This window comes from Ursus americanus, chromosome 8 (genome assembly GCF_024610735.1).
Source record: "Ursus americanus isolate L20-20 chromosome 8, mUrsAme1.1.p, whole genome shotgun sequence".
In the NCBI taxonomy this organism is placed as follows: Eukaryota; Metazoa; Chordata; class Mammalia; order Carnivora; family Ursidae; genus Ursus; species Ursus americanus.
The window spans coordinates 72,597,327-72,615,943 of record NC_142134.1 but is presented as its reverse complement, the minus strand read 5'-3'; the positions used below and the strand labels follow the sequence as shown (position 1 = coordinate 72,615,943).

The following is an 18,617-nucleotide window of genomic DNA, read 5'->3' as shown; positions in this document are numbered from 1 at the left end:
CAAGAATCTTTCAAGGCAGCTACCTGTGTTACAGTAGTTGACACTAGCCAACTCTGACAAACCGCCAAACTCAGTGGAGGGACCGAGCATAGGTTCGTGAACGATTCAGTAATGTCTGATGCAGTCAGGCGGTTCTCCTATGCAGCATCTTGGAAGGGATGCCTCAGGGTTTGGGGTGTCTTCTACTACCGAGCTCCAGCACGTCTTTTGCTTCCTGACATCGGGACAGAGGGGAGAGACAAAATGTGGAATACGTACACCAGTTGCTAACTACCTGAGCCCCCAATTAACCCTACATTACTCCTGCTCACGTCCCATTGGCCAAAATCAGTCACATGGCCAACCAAGCTGCAAGGGAGGCTGGGAAATGGTGAGGCATCTGTAGACCGACCGAATTCTGAAACACATCTGCCATAGTTTGCTCTTCTGGTCACCAAATATTCATTTTCTTCCCTCTTTCGTTGTGTATAAAGAAAAGAACACAACAACAGAATACATGCTTCTTCAAAGGAAACAACCTCAAATTCCATCTGGTCCCTGCATTCAGATCAAAGTGCAGACTTCTGAGTGATGTGAAGCTCTTGGCACAAGTCTGGCTGTGCCATCTCTTGATCCACTGATCTGTAAACTAAAGAGAAAGTGCTCTCTATCGCCCCAAAGACAAGTTTCCTCCCTGTCCCTCCCTCTTCCTCTGTCTGTCTCACACACACAGTACAAATGGAGTAACAGTGATGACACAACAAAAATGTCGCTTCAGAAAGGGAAAGAATAGGAGACACACAGCAACCATTGATGCTACCTCTGGCCAGGCAGACACAGTAAAGATCCTCTACCTTAGGGGCGGAAGACGTTCTAGATATGGGCCTGGCTCTGTTCTCTAGGGAGAGCCTCTTTGTCCCTTTTTCTCTATGGCCATCATTTCTTCCTTCTGAGGGGCTCCCCTTGCTACCTCTGAGCTGTGTGTTGGGTTGCCAGGCCTCCAGATGGCCGGCAGTTCACCTGCTGGTGGGAGAGGTTGTTTTCAGTCTTCAAGGATATTTCTAGTACAGGCGTATAGTTGCTTTAGCAATATAAGACCTTCAGAAGATTGGTAGGTTCCTGAAAGCCATCAAATTGAGGTACTATCGCTCTATTCCCTTTTACTTCTGTTTATAATTTAGCCACTCCTTCCTGAGGCTCATCTCCTTGAAACACCTTGCAAAATGCAGTCAATAGCAGCCAACACACATAATGGAACTTTCCCTGCCACTCACCGCCCCCCCCGGCCCCGCCCAGCCTCTCATCCGGGAGCTACAGGGTGATGGGGCACAGATGGCTTTGCAAGTTATCAGAGATGTCAGTTTCACCAAATGTGCTGCTGGGACAAAGCCCGGCATTTCACCTTTCCGGTCTCTGGTACCCACCTCCTTGCCATTCAGCTCCTGATGACTTGGCCAACAACACTGAGTGTGGGTTTTTGTTAGACCTGCACCCCACAACCTTTACCAATTTCGGTCCTGGTCAGGGGAAGCAACGCCAGCTGCTGTGGTAAATCACAGTGACTCACAATAGGTCCCGCTAAGTAACACAGTGAGGTGTTTAATGACCTTTCGTTGGATAAATGCAGCGTTCTGTGCATATATACAAATAGGTATTTAACCTTTCACAATTAAGGAAGCAAATGCTTAAAGAAAGCAATTCAATGTGTGTGCAAGGTCACATACGTGGAAAAGCATGGATGCAGGTCTGGGACGCTACGTGTACTAGCGCCTGTAGAGGTCCCCTCAGTAGAAGCCAGAGCAAATAGACTCTACCTTTTTCTCTGCTTTCATAGCAAAGAAAATCTGAAACCTGACCGCTTCCCTGCAGTGTTAGACCCTTTCTCTCTTCGCACTATTTCAATGAGAGGTATTGTCCCCTGTCCATAGCATAACAGTTACTTTAGGTGACTCAAAAAACACAGCCGAAAATAATACATCGTTTTAATATAACGAATGAGGTTTTGGTCCTGTAATTGTTTGCATAAGTTTACATAGTAAGCGTACTGAGTAGATCGTGCCTGTGTCGACCTCTCTGTCCTCCACCAAATGCTTTATTTACTTAACTAATGTTTTCTATATTAACTTAGGGGATTTTATTATATCATAGCCATTCGTTAAATCTGGCAAGAGCACACATTGTCCTGTTTACTCTCTGGACAAGCTTTGACATATTATCCATCCCCGATGGGAACATATTCTCAATGCAAACCTAAATTGTCAGAACTGTTGGATGATCTGAGCCTCTGCAACACTTTATTCATGAAGCGGGTATTTACTGAGTACTTGTTATCTACCAGGTACTGAGCAAGACCTGCTTTAAGATAAACTATAAATATTTTTAAAATCCCCACTTTAAGTTGGCTGTAATTTGAATTCACAAATACTCAGTGTGTGTGTGTGTGTGTGTGTGTGTGTGTCTGTGTGTCTGTGTGTGTCTGTGTGTTTAATGGCAGGTGGGGAAGAGTGGTTGAAACAGTAAAATCATTGAGTACAGTCTCTATGTCAGAGACTTATCCAGCTACATGGAGAGACTTCACAAAGCGAGTATCCCTCCTAGAGTTTGTAATTCACATGCAGGATGCAGGTTAAAATAAGTCCAATTCAAATGACATCAGTTTGAGTATTTTCCCCTTTTATGAAAACATAATGTATACTAATTTTGCATTTTTCAAACAGATGAATTAGGGAAGAATTGCATGGAAATAACTGTGTCAGCAAAACTGATGTTTAAACACAATTTTCACTAGTATCACTGTTCCATCATTTGAGACAGAAACTTTTCTGTGCGCTTTTTTTTTTTTTTTTTTTTTTTTTTTTTTTAGCTCCCAGTGAAGTGATGCCATTTGGTCTGAAGGCATCACTTGCAAAGGCAAAGAAGCAACTTGAAGTCACACAGTGAGAAGAGCTATGGATAAAAGAGAGAAATAGAATTGCTCAGATACCTGAAACCTTTGCTTCCCATTTGCCTCGGTCTGGGGTTTACAGAAGAACGTCACTGGCTCCTACTCTTTCCTAACGAGCGTATATATTAAGCTCTTTGAAATGTGAGTATTATGGGAAGGATCGCAGTTGCTTTAAATTATAGACGTTGGCAAGTGGCGGGGAGGAGCGGGAGGTTGTTTAAACTGAGAAAGACAGTTGCAAAACTTCGTGCAACAGCATGAGCTCCAAGCTTCAAACACATTCTCATGCTCAGAAGAGCACTTTATGTTTCATCGAGATGCTTTTTGTATTGTTTCGAAGCAGCTTTGAATAAGACGCGCATATTTCTGCTTTAAATTTTTTAATGGTTTCTAAATTCATGGGACAACCAAAGCAAGAAAGCCTCATGTTTTGGGGGAAATTTTGACATCAGCAATGCCTAGAAAAGGTAAGCCACTCTTTTCACTGCACTTTTTCTCTTTTGCCTTGTTTGGCCTTCGTCAAAAATATTTACTGGGAGAACTTAAGACAGCTACTTGTAAAGAAATTGGGAACTTGTAAAAGGATGTCAAGAAATTATAAATCAGAGGTTAGAAAATCTCAGCCGTCATGCCTTCTCCTGCTTTCTATTCCGCTTGATGCAAACCTCCGTGAAATAGCTTTGACTATTTGAAAAAGGAGATTTCTCTTAGAAAATGCGTGCAGGAGATTCTTCAGAATCTCCAACCTGATGCGTCTCACTTTTCACTAATATGGTGTTGGGCTCATTTATTGCCTGGGTCAGAGAACCTGTGTTTTCTTATCCCGATATATGCAACCCAACTTTCGGAGCTATGGTCTTTGTATTAACTCAGAAATCTTTCCCATGGAAGATTTTAACATCACTCCAAAAAATTCTCTTAAGTGTGGTTACTATGACTTCTTATAAACTTGTCTTGCAGAATGTTTTTAAATGTTAAATAAATCATTTGGCTTTTCCTTTGTAACGACGTGATGAGGATGTTACGGCTATGACGTCCTGGGAGAAAAAAGTTCAGCTCCAAGTTTGTTCATTCCAATTGCAGTTGACTGACCGTGCTAGTGTCTGGGTAGGATGACTTTGCCCTCTTGACTGTGTTTCTGATACAGGTAGGGAGCAGAGAGGCTTGAATATTCCTTAGTTTTCTATGGCATTGGTCATACGGGAAGTATGCTGTGGTTTTAGGTGGAGGGACCCATAAATCTGTGGTGTGTTGCTCTTGTTTCCCTAGGAAAGTCTCTGTTATCAGATTTCCCATCTTTCTGAGGCAGAATCCCAGGTGCAAATAACTAGCTATCCACAGAGATCTATCAGCAAATTCTTCCGACCGGCTGTGATTTTAACGGAGTGTTCATTCCTCCGTGCACACATATGTACGCTCAGGCGGAGGCTGCAAAGCCGCATGGGTTTAGCCAAGCTCGAGTGGTCTGGGACACCTAGGCAACCTCAGTCTATAAAACCCACCGGTGCGGAAGCAAGAGCAAACATGCCCGTTGGGCCCGGGTGAGAATGTGAGGCTTTACCCGGGGAAGCATGCTTGGGTTGGGAAGGGCTCTACCTGCCTTGCCGGATGAGCTGCTGCTCTGTTTCTGGGATATTTTTTCCTTCTGTCTCAAATTCTAATTATATAAGATGGATTATGGTGGCTTCCCCTACCTTTTGTGGTCTCAGTGGGAAAAAAAAAGAGGTTAAGATCAGAAGGACATTGTTACAGAGAAGAGAGAAGGCAGCTCGATTGGCTCATTGCAAGGTGGTCTAGAGAAACTGCTAGTTCCTTTCTCTATCCCCAGTTGTTAGTGGAGGAAGTGAGGGATCCATGCCTGCCACTCCGTTGTCCTTCTCCTCTCCGTGTCTTCCCTGCTTTCTCTTCCTCCCTCTACTTCTATCCACACCGGCCATGCAAGCTCGAGAGAGGGAGCAGTGGGTTGGACAGACAAGATTATTACCATCTCCTCCTCTCCACCATTCCCAGGCCAGTTGGGGAAACCCCCACCCTATTTGGAGGGGGGTCTCCAGGACCCCACCCCATGACCTCATCACAGGCAGCCGGGGAGCTGGGATGGCCAGCGGTTGCATGGCGCCTGAGTGCACCCTGGGGAAGGGTGCGGCCCAGAAATGCGCAGTGTGGCATGACGTGGCTGCTGGGGAGCGGGGCGCGGACTTCCCATCACGGGCTCTTGTGGAGGCTGGCGGCATTTCTGGAAGCCAGGCCCGCCAGGCCCCACCTCTGGGCCTGAGAAGGCCCCAAAGAGGACAAAAACAAAAAGGCAATTAGAGTTGCTAATGAAGCCCCAAGCCAGCTGACTCATCCAAGGCACAGCCACCAGGGGGCTTTGTAATGAAACCTGGACAACACCCTGGAAAGGACAGGTCAGGTTGGTCCCCAGAAGGACACTGATGAGAGGCCCAATGTGACCTAATCGTGCTCCTCACCTCACAGAGGCTGGGGAGAGGCCACATCTGCAAGACACAGAGGGAGGACAGTGTTAACTAACGAACTGCCAGGGCGTTTGGGAACGATGCTGTCCGAACCTGAAAAGGGTTGGAGCCAGACTCAGCCCAGATGGCCAGCTACAGTCACACCCGCAGTTCATGACCCATGACCTGAAGAACCCCAGGTTCGGGAAGCAACCCCCTAGAGCAGCTGGGAAGATTGGAATTCACTAAACTCTGAGGGTCCATTCTGGGCCAGAAACTTTACCAAGGCTCTTTGGACATGGCCCTTGACAGAGAGACCAAACATTAACAACAGTGGAGAACACAGAAGGGCTTTGCACATCAACCTGCTGACATCAAAGGAAACTCCTCGTAGAGTTGCATTTGAACTAGACCTTGGAGGAGGAATAAAATATCATGAGAGAGACAAGGGGGGCAGAGGTCAGGGGGCAAAGGTGCAGAGGTGGAAAGGTCATGGCCGTTCCCATGAACCAAGGAGCTCGGGAAGGCAAGGCTCTGTTGCCCAAAGAGCATCCCAAGGACTAGAACTTTCATGGGTTATTAATAGGAGGATAACAAAAGCATTTCCTGGTCAGGCAAATCCCAGAATGCGAAAAGCTGTGTGCCACAGTGAACCAGAACTCAGGTTCTGCGGTTACAGATATCTGATTTCATTCCCAGCTCCAACTCTTAACTGCCGTGAGAACTTGGACTATTCAAGTTTCTTCATCTGTTCATTGAGGATAATAATTATATCCATTCTTAAAGGGGATAAAGCATCTGAGGACTAAATTAAAGAATTCACGTGAAGGGATGACTATCAAAGTATATGCCATGAAAGAGCTCACTGAATGTTAGCTAGTCTTACTAGCTGGTTTCTTTACTATAGGACTTCTCACATATTTTAGTTCTTACTACATCCTCTGTCTCTCCGTGAGTGGGTCATTAGAATCTAATGTTTTCCAAACTCATCAGAATGTAAAAACATTCCCCCTCCCCCCACTCCCAGGAGTATCACACAAACCATGGAATACAGAATGCATGATGGACAATGGTGAGGCTGAGTTGGCCCAGTTAGTTGGGGCCATATGGCCTTCCAGCATGTGCATTTCCCAAGATTTAGTTGCAATTTATCAATCTCTACCAGCTTCTTCACGCACTGTCTTTCATGTTTCTAGGAAACAAAAGCCCCACAACTGGGATTCTCATATCTAAGGAAATTGACTTTTTTTTTAAACTATTGTCAACTTTTAGAGGGAAGAGAAAAGTGACGGCAAAGCAAATTGTTGTCAATCCAAATTTCACACCCGAAAGGTCCGCCTTTGCCTGTGGTTTGAGGGCCCATTGCATAGAGGGCAATGCACAGGACACAAGCTAACTAAAACATGATCCCACCTTTAAGGAGTTATCAATCCCATGGGGAAAACAGCAGGTGAGGTCCAATACCTGAAAGGCAAACCTAGATTTACAAGGAAGAATACAAGAGAGCTCAAGGTGAATGAGAATCCATAAAAAAGGAGCGTGCAGTTCCCCGGAATAATCAGAGTAATATGTAACATTCTTTCATGTTTACCATGTACAAGGAACTATGCCAAGCACTTCACAGTATGACTAACCCATATATACTTCATAAGGTTACATGGTGGGCATTGACTTGCCCATCTCACAGATGAGAAAATTGAGCCCTAGAGAAGTTCAAAAACCTGCCTGAGATGTTCTAGAAAGTAAGGGGCAGAGTACAGTCTCAAACTCAGGCCCATCTAGTACTCTGTATCCCTCACCCAGGGAAGACTCCTTAGAGGAGGTAAAATGTAATTTAGCCTTGAAGGATAGATCGGGATCGTTGGGAGGGGCATTCATTCCAGGCAGCAAGAGCATGGCAAAAGCATGAAAGAGGACAGCGTGGGGAGTAGCAGCAAAACTCCCCTAGCAGAACAAAGTACATGCATACAGAGCAGAGGGAAATGAGCTCAAAAGACTTAGTTGGTAAAAAAAAAAAAAAAAGAGAGAGAGAGAAAGAAAGAAAGAAAGAAAAGAAAAGAACCAGACTTGTTGGAATCAGATCATAGAAAGCCTTGAATGCCAAACCACAGTTTAGATTTTTTTTAATGGAGTAATCATTGTAAGTTTGTAAATGAGAAAATTCGTAACTCCTTGGCAGATTATTAGAATGGTGATTTAAGATGATTAATCAGTGTCTAGAAGTGTCTAGAAGGGGCAGAGACGAAATCTCCGGTTAAGAAGCGGATGTTTTCCAGAGGAGAGATAAGAGCAGTAGGTGTTCACACAGCAGTTAAAGGGTGGAGATGCTCGTTGGTCCCAGGCCCCTAAAGCTGCTACACTAAGGCCCTGACCATCACAGCGGTCTGTCAGAATAATAACCTTGAGACCTCATTAAATCCAGATTCAACCCTACAAAATGGGAGGGGTGGGGGATGGGAGAGACAGGAGGAGTTAGTTGACGTCCAAAGGCCTTCCGACACCTCAAACTCCTTGAAGATAGACCGTTATGCAATTTATGGAAATCATTAACTCTACAGTCCCCTGTTCAATCACATTTCCAGACTGCTTCTCCATATCAAGCAGGCATATTTCCAAAAGAATTTGAGGGTGTACAAAAGTTTTATGGCAATTACATAGTAGTGGTATTGGCACGCAGTGATTGGGGAAGAGTATATTTTAATATATCCCTTCAGGAGAAACATTCACCCATTATCCTGGCTGCGTGTTTTTTGCAAAAAATTAGCTGCCTACCTCTCTTGACGGAGGAGTCCTAACTGCAGTTCATACATCAGGACCTTGTAGCGCTCCAAATGGTAGCGATTCATGTCGGGGGCATATGTCCTCCTCCAGCTCCTTAAAAGGTGGTCAGCTTCCAGAGAGTAGGAATTCATGCATCTTTAGATTCTTTGATGCTTTACCACTGCGGCAGGTCTGACTCAGTTTACAAATTCAGGTCTCTAAGAAGTGTCGACGTTTTCTTACTGTCTTTCCTTCAACTTGAATCTGATTCCAAGAGTCCACGCCAGCAGGAATTCAGGTTTCAGATATTACCCGGCTCCTGTCCCCATGCCCTCCAGTACCAGGGAGGTCTTCCTTCAAGCTAGTTATTCCCACTCTTATAAATTGCCTGTCTCTTAGGTGTCTGTGGATTCTGCTTTCGAACCCTGCTTGAGAACTGGGAATCACTGTCCAGGCTGGGAACCTGTGTTCGAGCAATCCCGGGCCACACAGAGCCAACGTTTCCACTTCTCACAGATGTACCCATCCCTGACGTTCAGTCTCCAGATCGGGGGTGGAGGGGAGTGGAAATCTCGTATCAAAGGCCTGCACTCCACCTCTCCCAGCATACACACTTGGACTTGGACCTTCAGAAAATAAAGCAGGAAGTATTGCTTTCAAGGAATTTTTGTTTCCTGCTGTGCACAATCTTGAAACAAGGACACACAAAGGACAGGGCAACATTCTTGGAATAAGCTGGGGGTGGAGGACACAAATAAAGTTATTTTGTCGCTCACCCAATAGGTATTCAACAATCATCAACGCAATGTGTGCCCTAATAACTAATGAAATGGTTCCTCCTAGGTTTGTCACCAGAGGGAGTATTATGATCAGAATAATAGATCCTTTTTAGTAAGCACCTACCATGTGCCCATACTTTACATACGCTGTCTCTATATCTCCGTTGTTCAGATGAGGAGAGGTGAGCAGCTCACCTGAGATCCCGCAAGCACGATGAGGTAGGGCAGCTATTAAACTCAAGTTATGCCTGTCTCCAAAACCCACACCCTCTCCATTCTGCCACATGGACTCCCAGAAAGGATTCCTGTTTTCTGTCTAGAGGTCTGCTCTTGACAGTTGCCTTTTCTTTTTTTTTAAAGATTTTATTTCTTTATTCGACAGAGATAGAGACAGCCAGCGAGAGAGGGAACACAAGCAGGGGGAGTGGGAGAGGAAGAAGCAGGCTCATTGCAGAGGAGCCTGATGTGGGGCTCGATCCCATAACGTCGGGATCACGCCTTGAGCCGAAGGCAGACGCTTAACTGCTGTGCCACCCAGGCGCCCCAACAGTTGCCTTTTCTAACTAAAATTTGTTTTAAACCAAGGGGTTTTTTTCACCATGAACATAGAGTGACTCTGCCTGACACAGTAATAATCCCATAGAGTGTTTACTAGCCCATCTCATCACCCATCTGCAGGCCGCACAGAGGCAGACAAGAGCAGGGGAAGGTGACTTGTCCAAGGCAATGGAGCTAGAAGAGGGGTTAAACCCATGTTTGTCTGTCTCTACTTCAAGGGGAGGGAGTTAGTCCTCATTAATGAAAAGCTAATTATAAACTAGCATTAAATATTTGCAGTTTTACAACCTTTTCATCTGCCAATAACAAAAAACCACAGACTATGTAGTTGTTCTCAACCACATTCTGCCAGATGTTCGCTAACAATATTTGAGAACTGTCAGTAAGACGTTAGTTGGTAACCTTGCCAGTTGCCAACATCCCCAAAGGAGCTCATCCTCTTAAGTTGACAAATGATTTTTTCAGTATCTTTCTTGCATCATTTTTTTTTTTAGAAAAGACTTTTTACAAAGTAATTTTTATCCCATTTCACTGCGAAGTCTAATTTGACATCAATGAAATCTTTGTCAAGGGATCCTTTGAATCTATCACAATTACCAACCCTTTTATCATGGGTAGATTTCTATCAGTTTCTCGGGTCATTAGCATCTCCTCTTGTCTTTCACAATAAAGACCATATTCCTTGGAATGGTCTTGGAAGGCCTTTGAAAATCTGTCTTTGGTCCACACTCTTTGTCCACGTTCTTCCCTCCTGTTCCCCGTGTTTCCATATACCCAGGTATACCAAATACCATAGACGGGGGGCTTCAACAACAGAAATTTATCTTCTCACGGTTCTGGGGGCTGGAAGTCTAAGACCAAGGTATCAGTAGATTTGGTTTCTTCTGAAGCCTCTCTGCTTGGCTTGCAGACGGCTCCCTTCTTGCTATGTCCTCACATGGTCTTTCCTCTATGCAGAGAAGCCCGAGTAGCTCTTTGTGTGTCCAAATGTCCTCTTCTTATGAGGGTACCAGTCAGATTGGATTAAGGTCCCCTTTCCGGGCCTCATCGTAATTTCATCAAAGGCCTTACCTCCATATATAGTCATATTCTGAGGTATTTCAACATGGAACTTCAGGGGGACACGATTCAACACACAACAACCCAATACTTGTGCACAAGTAAACACAGTTTCTCTGCACCCTTTTTCTCTATGTGTCATAGGTCTAAAGAATTGAGTCCATTCCCTTGCCTTTGTATGGATTACGCTGAATCATATAAAATGGCTGAACTTCAACCATTTTATTACCTACCAAAAATGGCAATTTTATATGATTCTAATATAATCTGGAAACTTAACAAAAACTTTCATTTCTTGATGACAGTTTTATGTGCCAGGCCCTTAAAATATCTCAGAAATTGTTAATCATCTCCCTGTTTATCCCTGAGGCTGAGAGGGAATGGTATTCAAACAGACTTTTAGAATTTTTTTAAAGATTTTATTTATTTATTTGAGAGAGAGAGAGAGCACGAGTCGGGGGAAGGGGGGGAAAGAAGTAGAGGGAGAAGCAGACTCCCCACTGATGCAGAACTCGATCCCAGGACCCTGAGATCACGACCTGAGCCAGAGGCAGACGCTTAACCGACTGAACCACCCAGGCGCCCCGAACAGACTTTTAGAATTTATCCCCACTTACAGATCTCACCTCCAGCTTCAACGCCACCAGTAACAAAAAGTTAATACTTAATAAGGTAGCACCTTCCATTAAAACTTCCAGGAAGTTCTTTATTATGCCCAGAATATGACCCTTTTTAATGTTTCTCTGTTAGTCCTTGTGCTGTTTTAGCAGTAGCAAGGAAAAGTTCACTTGAAGATGTCACTATATGCCTTCCCACCCTCCCCGCCCCCCTCCCCGGCACTTACAGGGAGGACTTGCCCCTGGACACCGTGGGGTTCACTGAGGATACTCATGCCCCTCTTGAAACCGACATCCATACCTGAACACCAAATTCTAGACAAGTTTTACATCTAGTGCTAACCCCGTATCAACTTTCTGGATGAAGAGAGGCTGCTTGGAGTCCTGCATTGAGAAAGGACCTGACCTCACTCTAGAAGTAGCAAGAAAGAATGTACAATGAAATTAGTGAATCTAAGAGAGAATCGGGTACTTTCTAGAGCTGGGCTAGCTACTACTCTTCATATTGTCTACAGCCCGGACTGCAGGGACACCAGTTAGCTCTCTCTGATTTAAGTATTCTATTTTCCTCAATGCTACGCCAGCGTCAGCGGCTCGTAAGCCCATCTCATAAAACACTCGGATTAGTTTTTTGAACTTCGTTGTAGCAAGTCTGTTTTGACCTGCGTTGCGGTGTTGCTTTTCCTCATAGTTAACTAGAAAGAACAGGGATCAGGAACTGTGCTGGCTCCGCGTGCCATTTTCAGCCCTAACCCTTCCTGCTTGCGCAAGTGTTCGAACTCTGAGCCTCTGTTTGTTCATCCTTGAAAATGGGAATACCATATCCCTACTCCACTGGACTCCCTGGAAATAGCCAATGAGATATTATGTGAGAAAAAGGGTGCAAGCTAGAAGGTGATACAAATTCCTGTTATTGCGAGGAGCCTGATATTTTTGGCCAGCCAGCTAATCTTTCCCTCGCCTCCTTGTTTTTATGGAATTGCTTCTCACTGGGTAGACTGACTTCTAAAAGGGGGTTAAAACAAAAGCACAAGCACGAGAAAGGAAGACACGCCGGACGCTCGGTAAATGGGCTTGCATGTGAAGGAAACGTGTCGAGGGGAAGGATTTCAGCCAAGAGGAAAGTGTTTGCGTGATGCCGTCAAAGCAGAGTGACAAAATGCAGACTGGCTCTCCCGGGGCTGGCTTTGATCAGCCAAGGCCCCGGCTGTTTGTTTTGCAATGATTTATGCTCACCATTTGCTCATACGGTTCTACATGGTTGTTCGAATACTTTTTCCTGCAAGAGAAAGTGTACCCATTTCTCAGCATTATCAGCAACACATTAGCAGACCTCTACGCAATACATTAAGTCAAGGGCTACCGCTGGAAAGCTATTGGACCTCGCAGGAAGTGCGCATGAGTGAAAAGCAGGGGGGCAGAGACCCTGGGGAGGACGGGGGGGGGGCAGTGTCCCGCCTCTGAAGTGGGCAGACAGCCCCCACTCTAGTTGGCCGTGTCCCTGGGGCAATGCGGCCTCATGGTGCTAGATCCTCAGATGTTTCAAGTAAATCCATATATCTGGATGTGTATGTGAAATGTTCCTTTTTTAAAAACACCTACCGTGTTTTTGACCCTTAGAAATGGCGATTTCATGTGATTTAACCCAATATAATCTAGAGACAAAAACACAGTTCCCACTTTCTTATTGTATGGGAAATCTCAAGAGCCTTTGCTCTTCAAAAAACTTTCCTAAGTAAACATGCTCGCACGTGCACTCAGCACTAACAGCTATCCCCAACGAGGGTGCTCCCTGCCCAGAAGGTACTCGTGTGGTAAAGCCTTCTTTAATTCTTTCAGCACCCCCAATAAGTCTGGTCCTGTTTATCACTTTTTGCAAATGAGACCCAAAGCCTCACCATCCGTTAGCAATGACACATGTGTGCATGAACATACCATCTCCTGGCCAACAGAGCTGGTATCCTTGTGTCCTTCGAATTGAAGGAGGAAATGTAAAGTGCATGTCATTACCCACCCCCCAAGTGTGGGCAGGTTGGGGTGAATGCTGATTCTCCTGGCCTCTTGTGGTAACCTCCAAACTCCATACCCCTTGTATGAGTGCTCGCAGGCTGCCATAACAGAAAAATGTCATGGCTGGGGATTTGAACCACAGAAATCTACCTTCTCATAGTTTTGGAGGCTGAAAGTCTAAAAGCAAGGTGCCAGCAGGGTTTGTTTCTAGTGAAAACCCCCTTTCTGGCTTGCAGACTGCTGCTTTCTTGCTGGATCCTCACATGGCATCAAAAGAGAAGGAGAGAGAGTGAGAGAGATCTGGTGTCTCTTCCTCTTAGGAGGACACCAGTCCTATTGGATTAGGGGCCCACCCCCCCCCAACCTTGTTTACCTTAATTACTTCCTTAAAGGTCTTATCTCCAAATATAGTCACGTTGAGGATTAGGGCTTCAACATGTGAATGGGGGAGGGGGACACCATTAAGTCCATAACACCCCCAACTCTTTCCATGGAGACACCGTGTTCCCCTTCCATGGAGACTCCCCCTCTTCTGCCATTTTCTTCATTTTCCTGTTCACACCCCTTGTCCTGCTCCCACCTGCCCGAATCACTCAGCCAGCTCCCTCCCCGCCCCACCATTTCATTCTTCTACACAGTCTCTCCTTTCTCCCTTCCCTCCCCTCTCCCACTTCTCCATCTACTTCTCTCTTTCTCTGCTTTTTCTGCCCGTCTCTTCCATTCCAGCCACCCTCTTCTCCAAAATACCATCTTCTCCCCACTTTCTCCTCACCCTCTTCTCCCTGCCTTCTCCTCAAGCCTAGATTCCATCTGTGTGTGTGTGTGTGTGTGTGTGTGTGTGTGTGTGTGTGTGTGTGCCTCCATAACTGGAGTGCCTAACACCTTGCCCGGTACAGAACGGAAACCCCAGAAATGTCAGGGTGCCTCTCCCACACAGGCTTTGAGGCAAGTTCAAAGAGAAGTGCAAAATGAAGCAGTTTAAGTGGAAATAGAAAATCAAAGCCATGAGATGGAGGAGGGACAAAATGTGTGAACCACAAGGACGAATCTGGTTACTGTGATTGAGCGTGAAATTTCACTTCCTGGCAGCCTAACCCCATCTTTTCAGATTTCAAGTGACTTGTGTGTTCTCTGGCATGCTCAGGGTGCAGGGCCGCCCAAGGGGGTTGACTTCCCTTTCTGTTGCCCTGACCCCTTCCCGCCCTGGAACAAGTGTCCTTCCCTACATCTCAGCTCACTTTTCAGTTGTGGCTACGCAGTGCTGTGTTGTGTTACGATCTCACTCGCATCCTATTTAAATGTTGTTTTGCGTGGTAAAGCTGCAAATCTTATAATGAAGGCAATTGGTAGTTGAAGCTGTTGCCATGGTGTCGCTGGAGGGCATCTGCAATCCGTGGTCAATCACAAAGCTTTCTGAATGCAGGTTCAAGGGACAGCTGGCTGGTTTGGGGAGAAAGGGATCACAGCAAGTGGGGAGGGAGGAGTAGTGAAGGAGGAACAGAGTGGGGGCGGGGTGTGTGTGTGTGTGTGTGTGTGTGTGTGTGGAAAGAAAGGTTTTGCTGAATCCTTACTGTTTTCCCCAGTAGACACTCATTTTCCTCATCTTTCCCGATCATGAGCTCTTTCCTTTTCCCCTCACCATTACCTTCCTTCTGAGGCCCACAGAGAAATCCTGTCTCCACCGCAGGCCGCTCCCTCCCAACGAACACCTAGTCCTTCATTTCCCACACTGTCTGCTGAACAGAGAAGACGAACCAGCCATTCTCCACAACGGGTCAGTGCCTGAGGCTATCACTGCTCTGTTAGACTCTAGACACCACTTGTCAAGAGGGCTATTGTCAAGCTAAATAGGGGTGGCTTGGGTGACAGGAAGAGGAAAAGTGTTAAAAACCAAAGCACCCAGAAGGATGGCAGGGTCCTACCCTGGAGAAGGGGAAAGGGGCAGGAGATACAAGACTGATTTCAGGTATTTGAATATTTCCCTCAGGAGGGACTTCTGAAGCAGTTCTCCAAGATTTGGCATCAATTACTTAATATTCTTAATCCATAGAGGATTTGACCCGAGTTAAAATAGCAGCTCTATCATTTTCTAGGATTGTGTTCTGGGGCAACTAACTCTCCCTATGTCCATCTCCTTGCTGTAAAAAATGAGGAAAATAGTATCCTCATCAAAGTTGCTGTGAGGATATAGTATGGTGCTCAATCAGTCATGGCTAACACTAATATTCCTGGTACCTCTGTTGAGATGCAGTAGAAGAGAAAGCATTAGATATACAGGGTTATTAAGTTGTTTGGATCATAAAGTATAAGATTTTTCCTCCCTCCCTCCCTCCCTCCCTCCCTCCCTCCCTCCCTCCTTCCCTTCCCTTCCCTTCCCTTCCCTTCCCTTCCCTTCCCTCCCTCCCTTCTCTCTTTCCCCATAGCCATCCAGCTGTACCCTGAACTTACATTCAGTAAGCTTTCTGATTAACCAAGAATTGCAGATTTCCTTTAGTAACACTATAGCAACAACCTCAGCTATAAATTGCCTTACTCACAAAACTGCATTCTAAACAGGATTTGAGTGAGACCCTGAAAGAGATTCAGAAGAAGTGTTTGGCAAGTGGGGGAAACAGCTTTGCAATAATATATAAATGAAGGAGAGGGGGAGTCTTAGCTGTGGTTCTCAACCTTAGCTGCACCTTAATCACCAACAAGGAAGTTTTGAAAAATCCCAGCACCCAGGCTGCACACCAGACCATTACATAAGAACCTCTAGGGGGTGGGATCCAGGCATCAATCATTTTTACCCCCCCACCCCCCGCCAGGTGATCCTAATATGCAGCTAAGATTGAGACCTGCTGTCTTAGAGGAAATGGTGGCCAATAGGCTGGAAAGCTGCAGAACTGACAAGGCTGTAGGCTGTAGGCAGTGTGAGCATGTTGGTGACTTTCTAGGCTCTATAGAGACCTTTCAGGAGAACTGCAGAAACAGAAAGCAAGCTGTGAAAGGAGCAAGAGGCTACGAAGAGACTCCAGCCCACGAGGCTCCATCCTTCAACAGATGTGGTAGACCAGGAAGGGAAGGGTGAGGAGCAGAGCTTGAGGAGTTAGCAAAAGCAAAATAATTTTTTTTTTAGAATACGGGGGACCTGAACATATTTGAGCCAGAGATGAATCTACCATATCTTGTATGCTTGCAATTTAAATTTTGAAACATAGTGAAAAAACGTTTGCATCGATCTGGTAAATTTCATCTGGACAATTTCAGGTTCATCACAGAGTCGTGACCACATGTGCTCTCTGCTTTACACCTCATCCCTTGTTTCATTTTAACTGTCACTTGTTACATTTTTTGCTGTGTGTCAAATATGTTACTTGATGACCTCTGGAAAACCTCACAAATCCTGTAGAGTGGCTGCCTCGCATTTTACAAATAAGGAAATTCTTCAGATGAGGAAATGAGATTCAGAGAGGTTGGGTGGTTTGCCCACAGTCAGTAAGTGGCAAACCGGGACTCAAACCTGGGTCTGTATGACCCCAAAGCCCACAGGTCTTTTCACCCTGCCATTGCACCACCAGATAAAACACAAATTCAATCCTTGGACTGCTGCATGCTCCCATGGAAATCCACAAAATGGCAAAAACTATGACCTGAAAGGTCATGCCCCAGCTCCAGGGCCTCTGAATAAAATGAATGAAAGAGTGGAAAATGTATCAGAGGCTGCAGCTCCTGCTTTGGGTTGCAGAGAACTTGAACAAGAGGGGGTGGGCTCAAGGTCTTCGGCATCGTTGACACAGGTACCCGGTAGTGGATATGCAGCCAGAACCAGGTTCTGACAACTGACACTGATCTGAAAATGCAGCATCCTGAGCTCAGGTGCAGTATGGTTCAGACAGAAACAGTCACACTCGACGATATTCCTCTCCACCATCTGCCCACTCCTTCCTCCTTCCCTGGACATGTAGTCCTTGCTGACCTCTGCCTGCCAAATCATTCAACACATGCCAGCTCATCTGGCCACCTTCACTTGCTGAAACCGAACCCCACGTCCCTTGATTACCCTTGAAAACTGATTCGTGTCTATTTGCAAGCAATACTTTCCTTCTGTACATCCAGGTATATGTATGGACCAGAGGGCTGCTCTGATTTCTGGAATATTAGCTTAGAGGAGAATGAAATTTAATAAAAAAATATAATATTAGCTCCAAATAGCTACATAATCTGTGTCAAAGAGATGATTTCCATTTGGGCAATGATTGCCATCTGTAGGTATTATTATTCGTTATCCCTTGCACTCAGATGGTGGACAGAGCAAAACATTGCTTTCCCTTCCAATCAAAAACCCGAGAAATTGCTGATGCAATGTCCACATAAAAGAGCCAGTGACATTTTGTGTTGCCTTTTTAAAAAATATTTTAATATCATATTTTAAAAGAAACTGGCCAGCAAGTTCATTCCAGGACAAGTTTTAGATTCTTTGCAAATCTAATTGGGTAAGACCATAACAGAGACTATTTAGTTTGGACAGACAAACTGCCAACATGCCCATAAAAGGGAGAACTGGCTGAGCAGTTTTCTTTCAGCTCTTATTTTCAGATTTTCTTCAAAAGTTAGTCTAAGAAAAATTTGAAAGAAACCATGAGATATACCCATAAAACACAAAATACCTCAAATAGAGCTTGGGTTTCAACCAAATTGATCTGGAGATTTTGTGGTGATTCAGACAAAATTCCTGTCTATGATATCCCTAACTGATTATAAAAGTCATAGAATAAAGGAAAGGGGGACATTTGCTGAATGCCTACGGTGTGTCTGACATGTGCTTGATGTCCTCACTGTCAGACAAGCCTTACCTCATTCTGTCTTCCCAGTCAGCCCCTGAGATTAGTGTTGTTCCCATCTACCAGGAAAGAAAGAAGCTGAGTTATGAGCTCGAGAACGAAACTAATATTTGTCAAATGTGTTTGAACCAATGAATGAATGAATCTTAGGTGACCAAATATAGATAGATGATAGATAGATAGATAGATAGATAGATAGATAGATAGATGATAGATAGATAGATAGATAGATAGATAGATAGATAGATAGATAGATAATAGATAGATCAAACATATTTGATATACATTTTTATTAAGATTTATTTATTTATTTATTTGGAGAGAGAAAGAGCATGAGTGGGGGGAGGGGCAGAAGGACAAGCAGGGAGAAGGACAAGCTGAGTAGGAAGCCTGACTTGGGGCTTGATCCCAAGACCCTGGGATCATGACCTGAGCTGAAGTCAGAAGCTTAACCTACTGAGCCACCCAGGCACCCCTGTGTGTGTGTGTGTGTGTGTGTATATATATATATATATATTTTTTTTAAAGAATTTTATGAGGTAGATACATTAACTATTTTATCGTTGTGAATTGGAGCATATAAATGAAATTTCTTTTTTCTCTAAAGATTTTTATTTATTTGACTAATAGAG

The 18,617-nt window shown here is 44.9% G+C and overlaps 1 protein-coding gene across 1 annotated transcript in view; it reads left to right on the top strand.

The window, feature by feature from the left end:
* The first annotated feature begins 3,159 nt into the window (after nucleotides 1-3,159).
* Nucleotides 3,160-18,617, top strand: part of C1QTNF7 (C1q and TNF related 7) — a 106,528-nt gene continuing 91,070 nt past the window's right edge. The window contains exon 1 of the mRNA XM_087864268.1: nucleotides 3,160-3,390. Within this exon, the coding sequence (XP_087720394.1) occupies nucleotides 3,378-3,390 (13 nt within the window). The 5' untranslated portion in view covers nucleotides 3,160-3,377. The remainder of the gene's footprint in view (nucleotides 3,391-18,617) is intronic.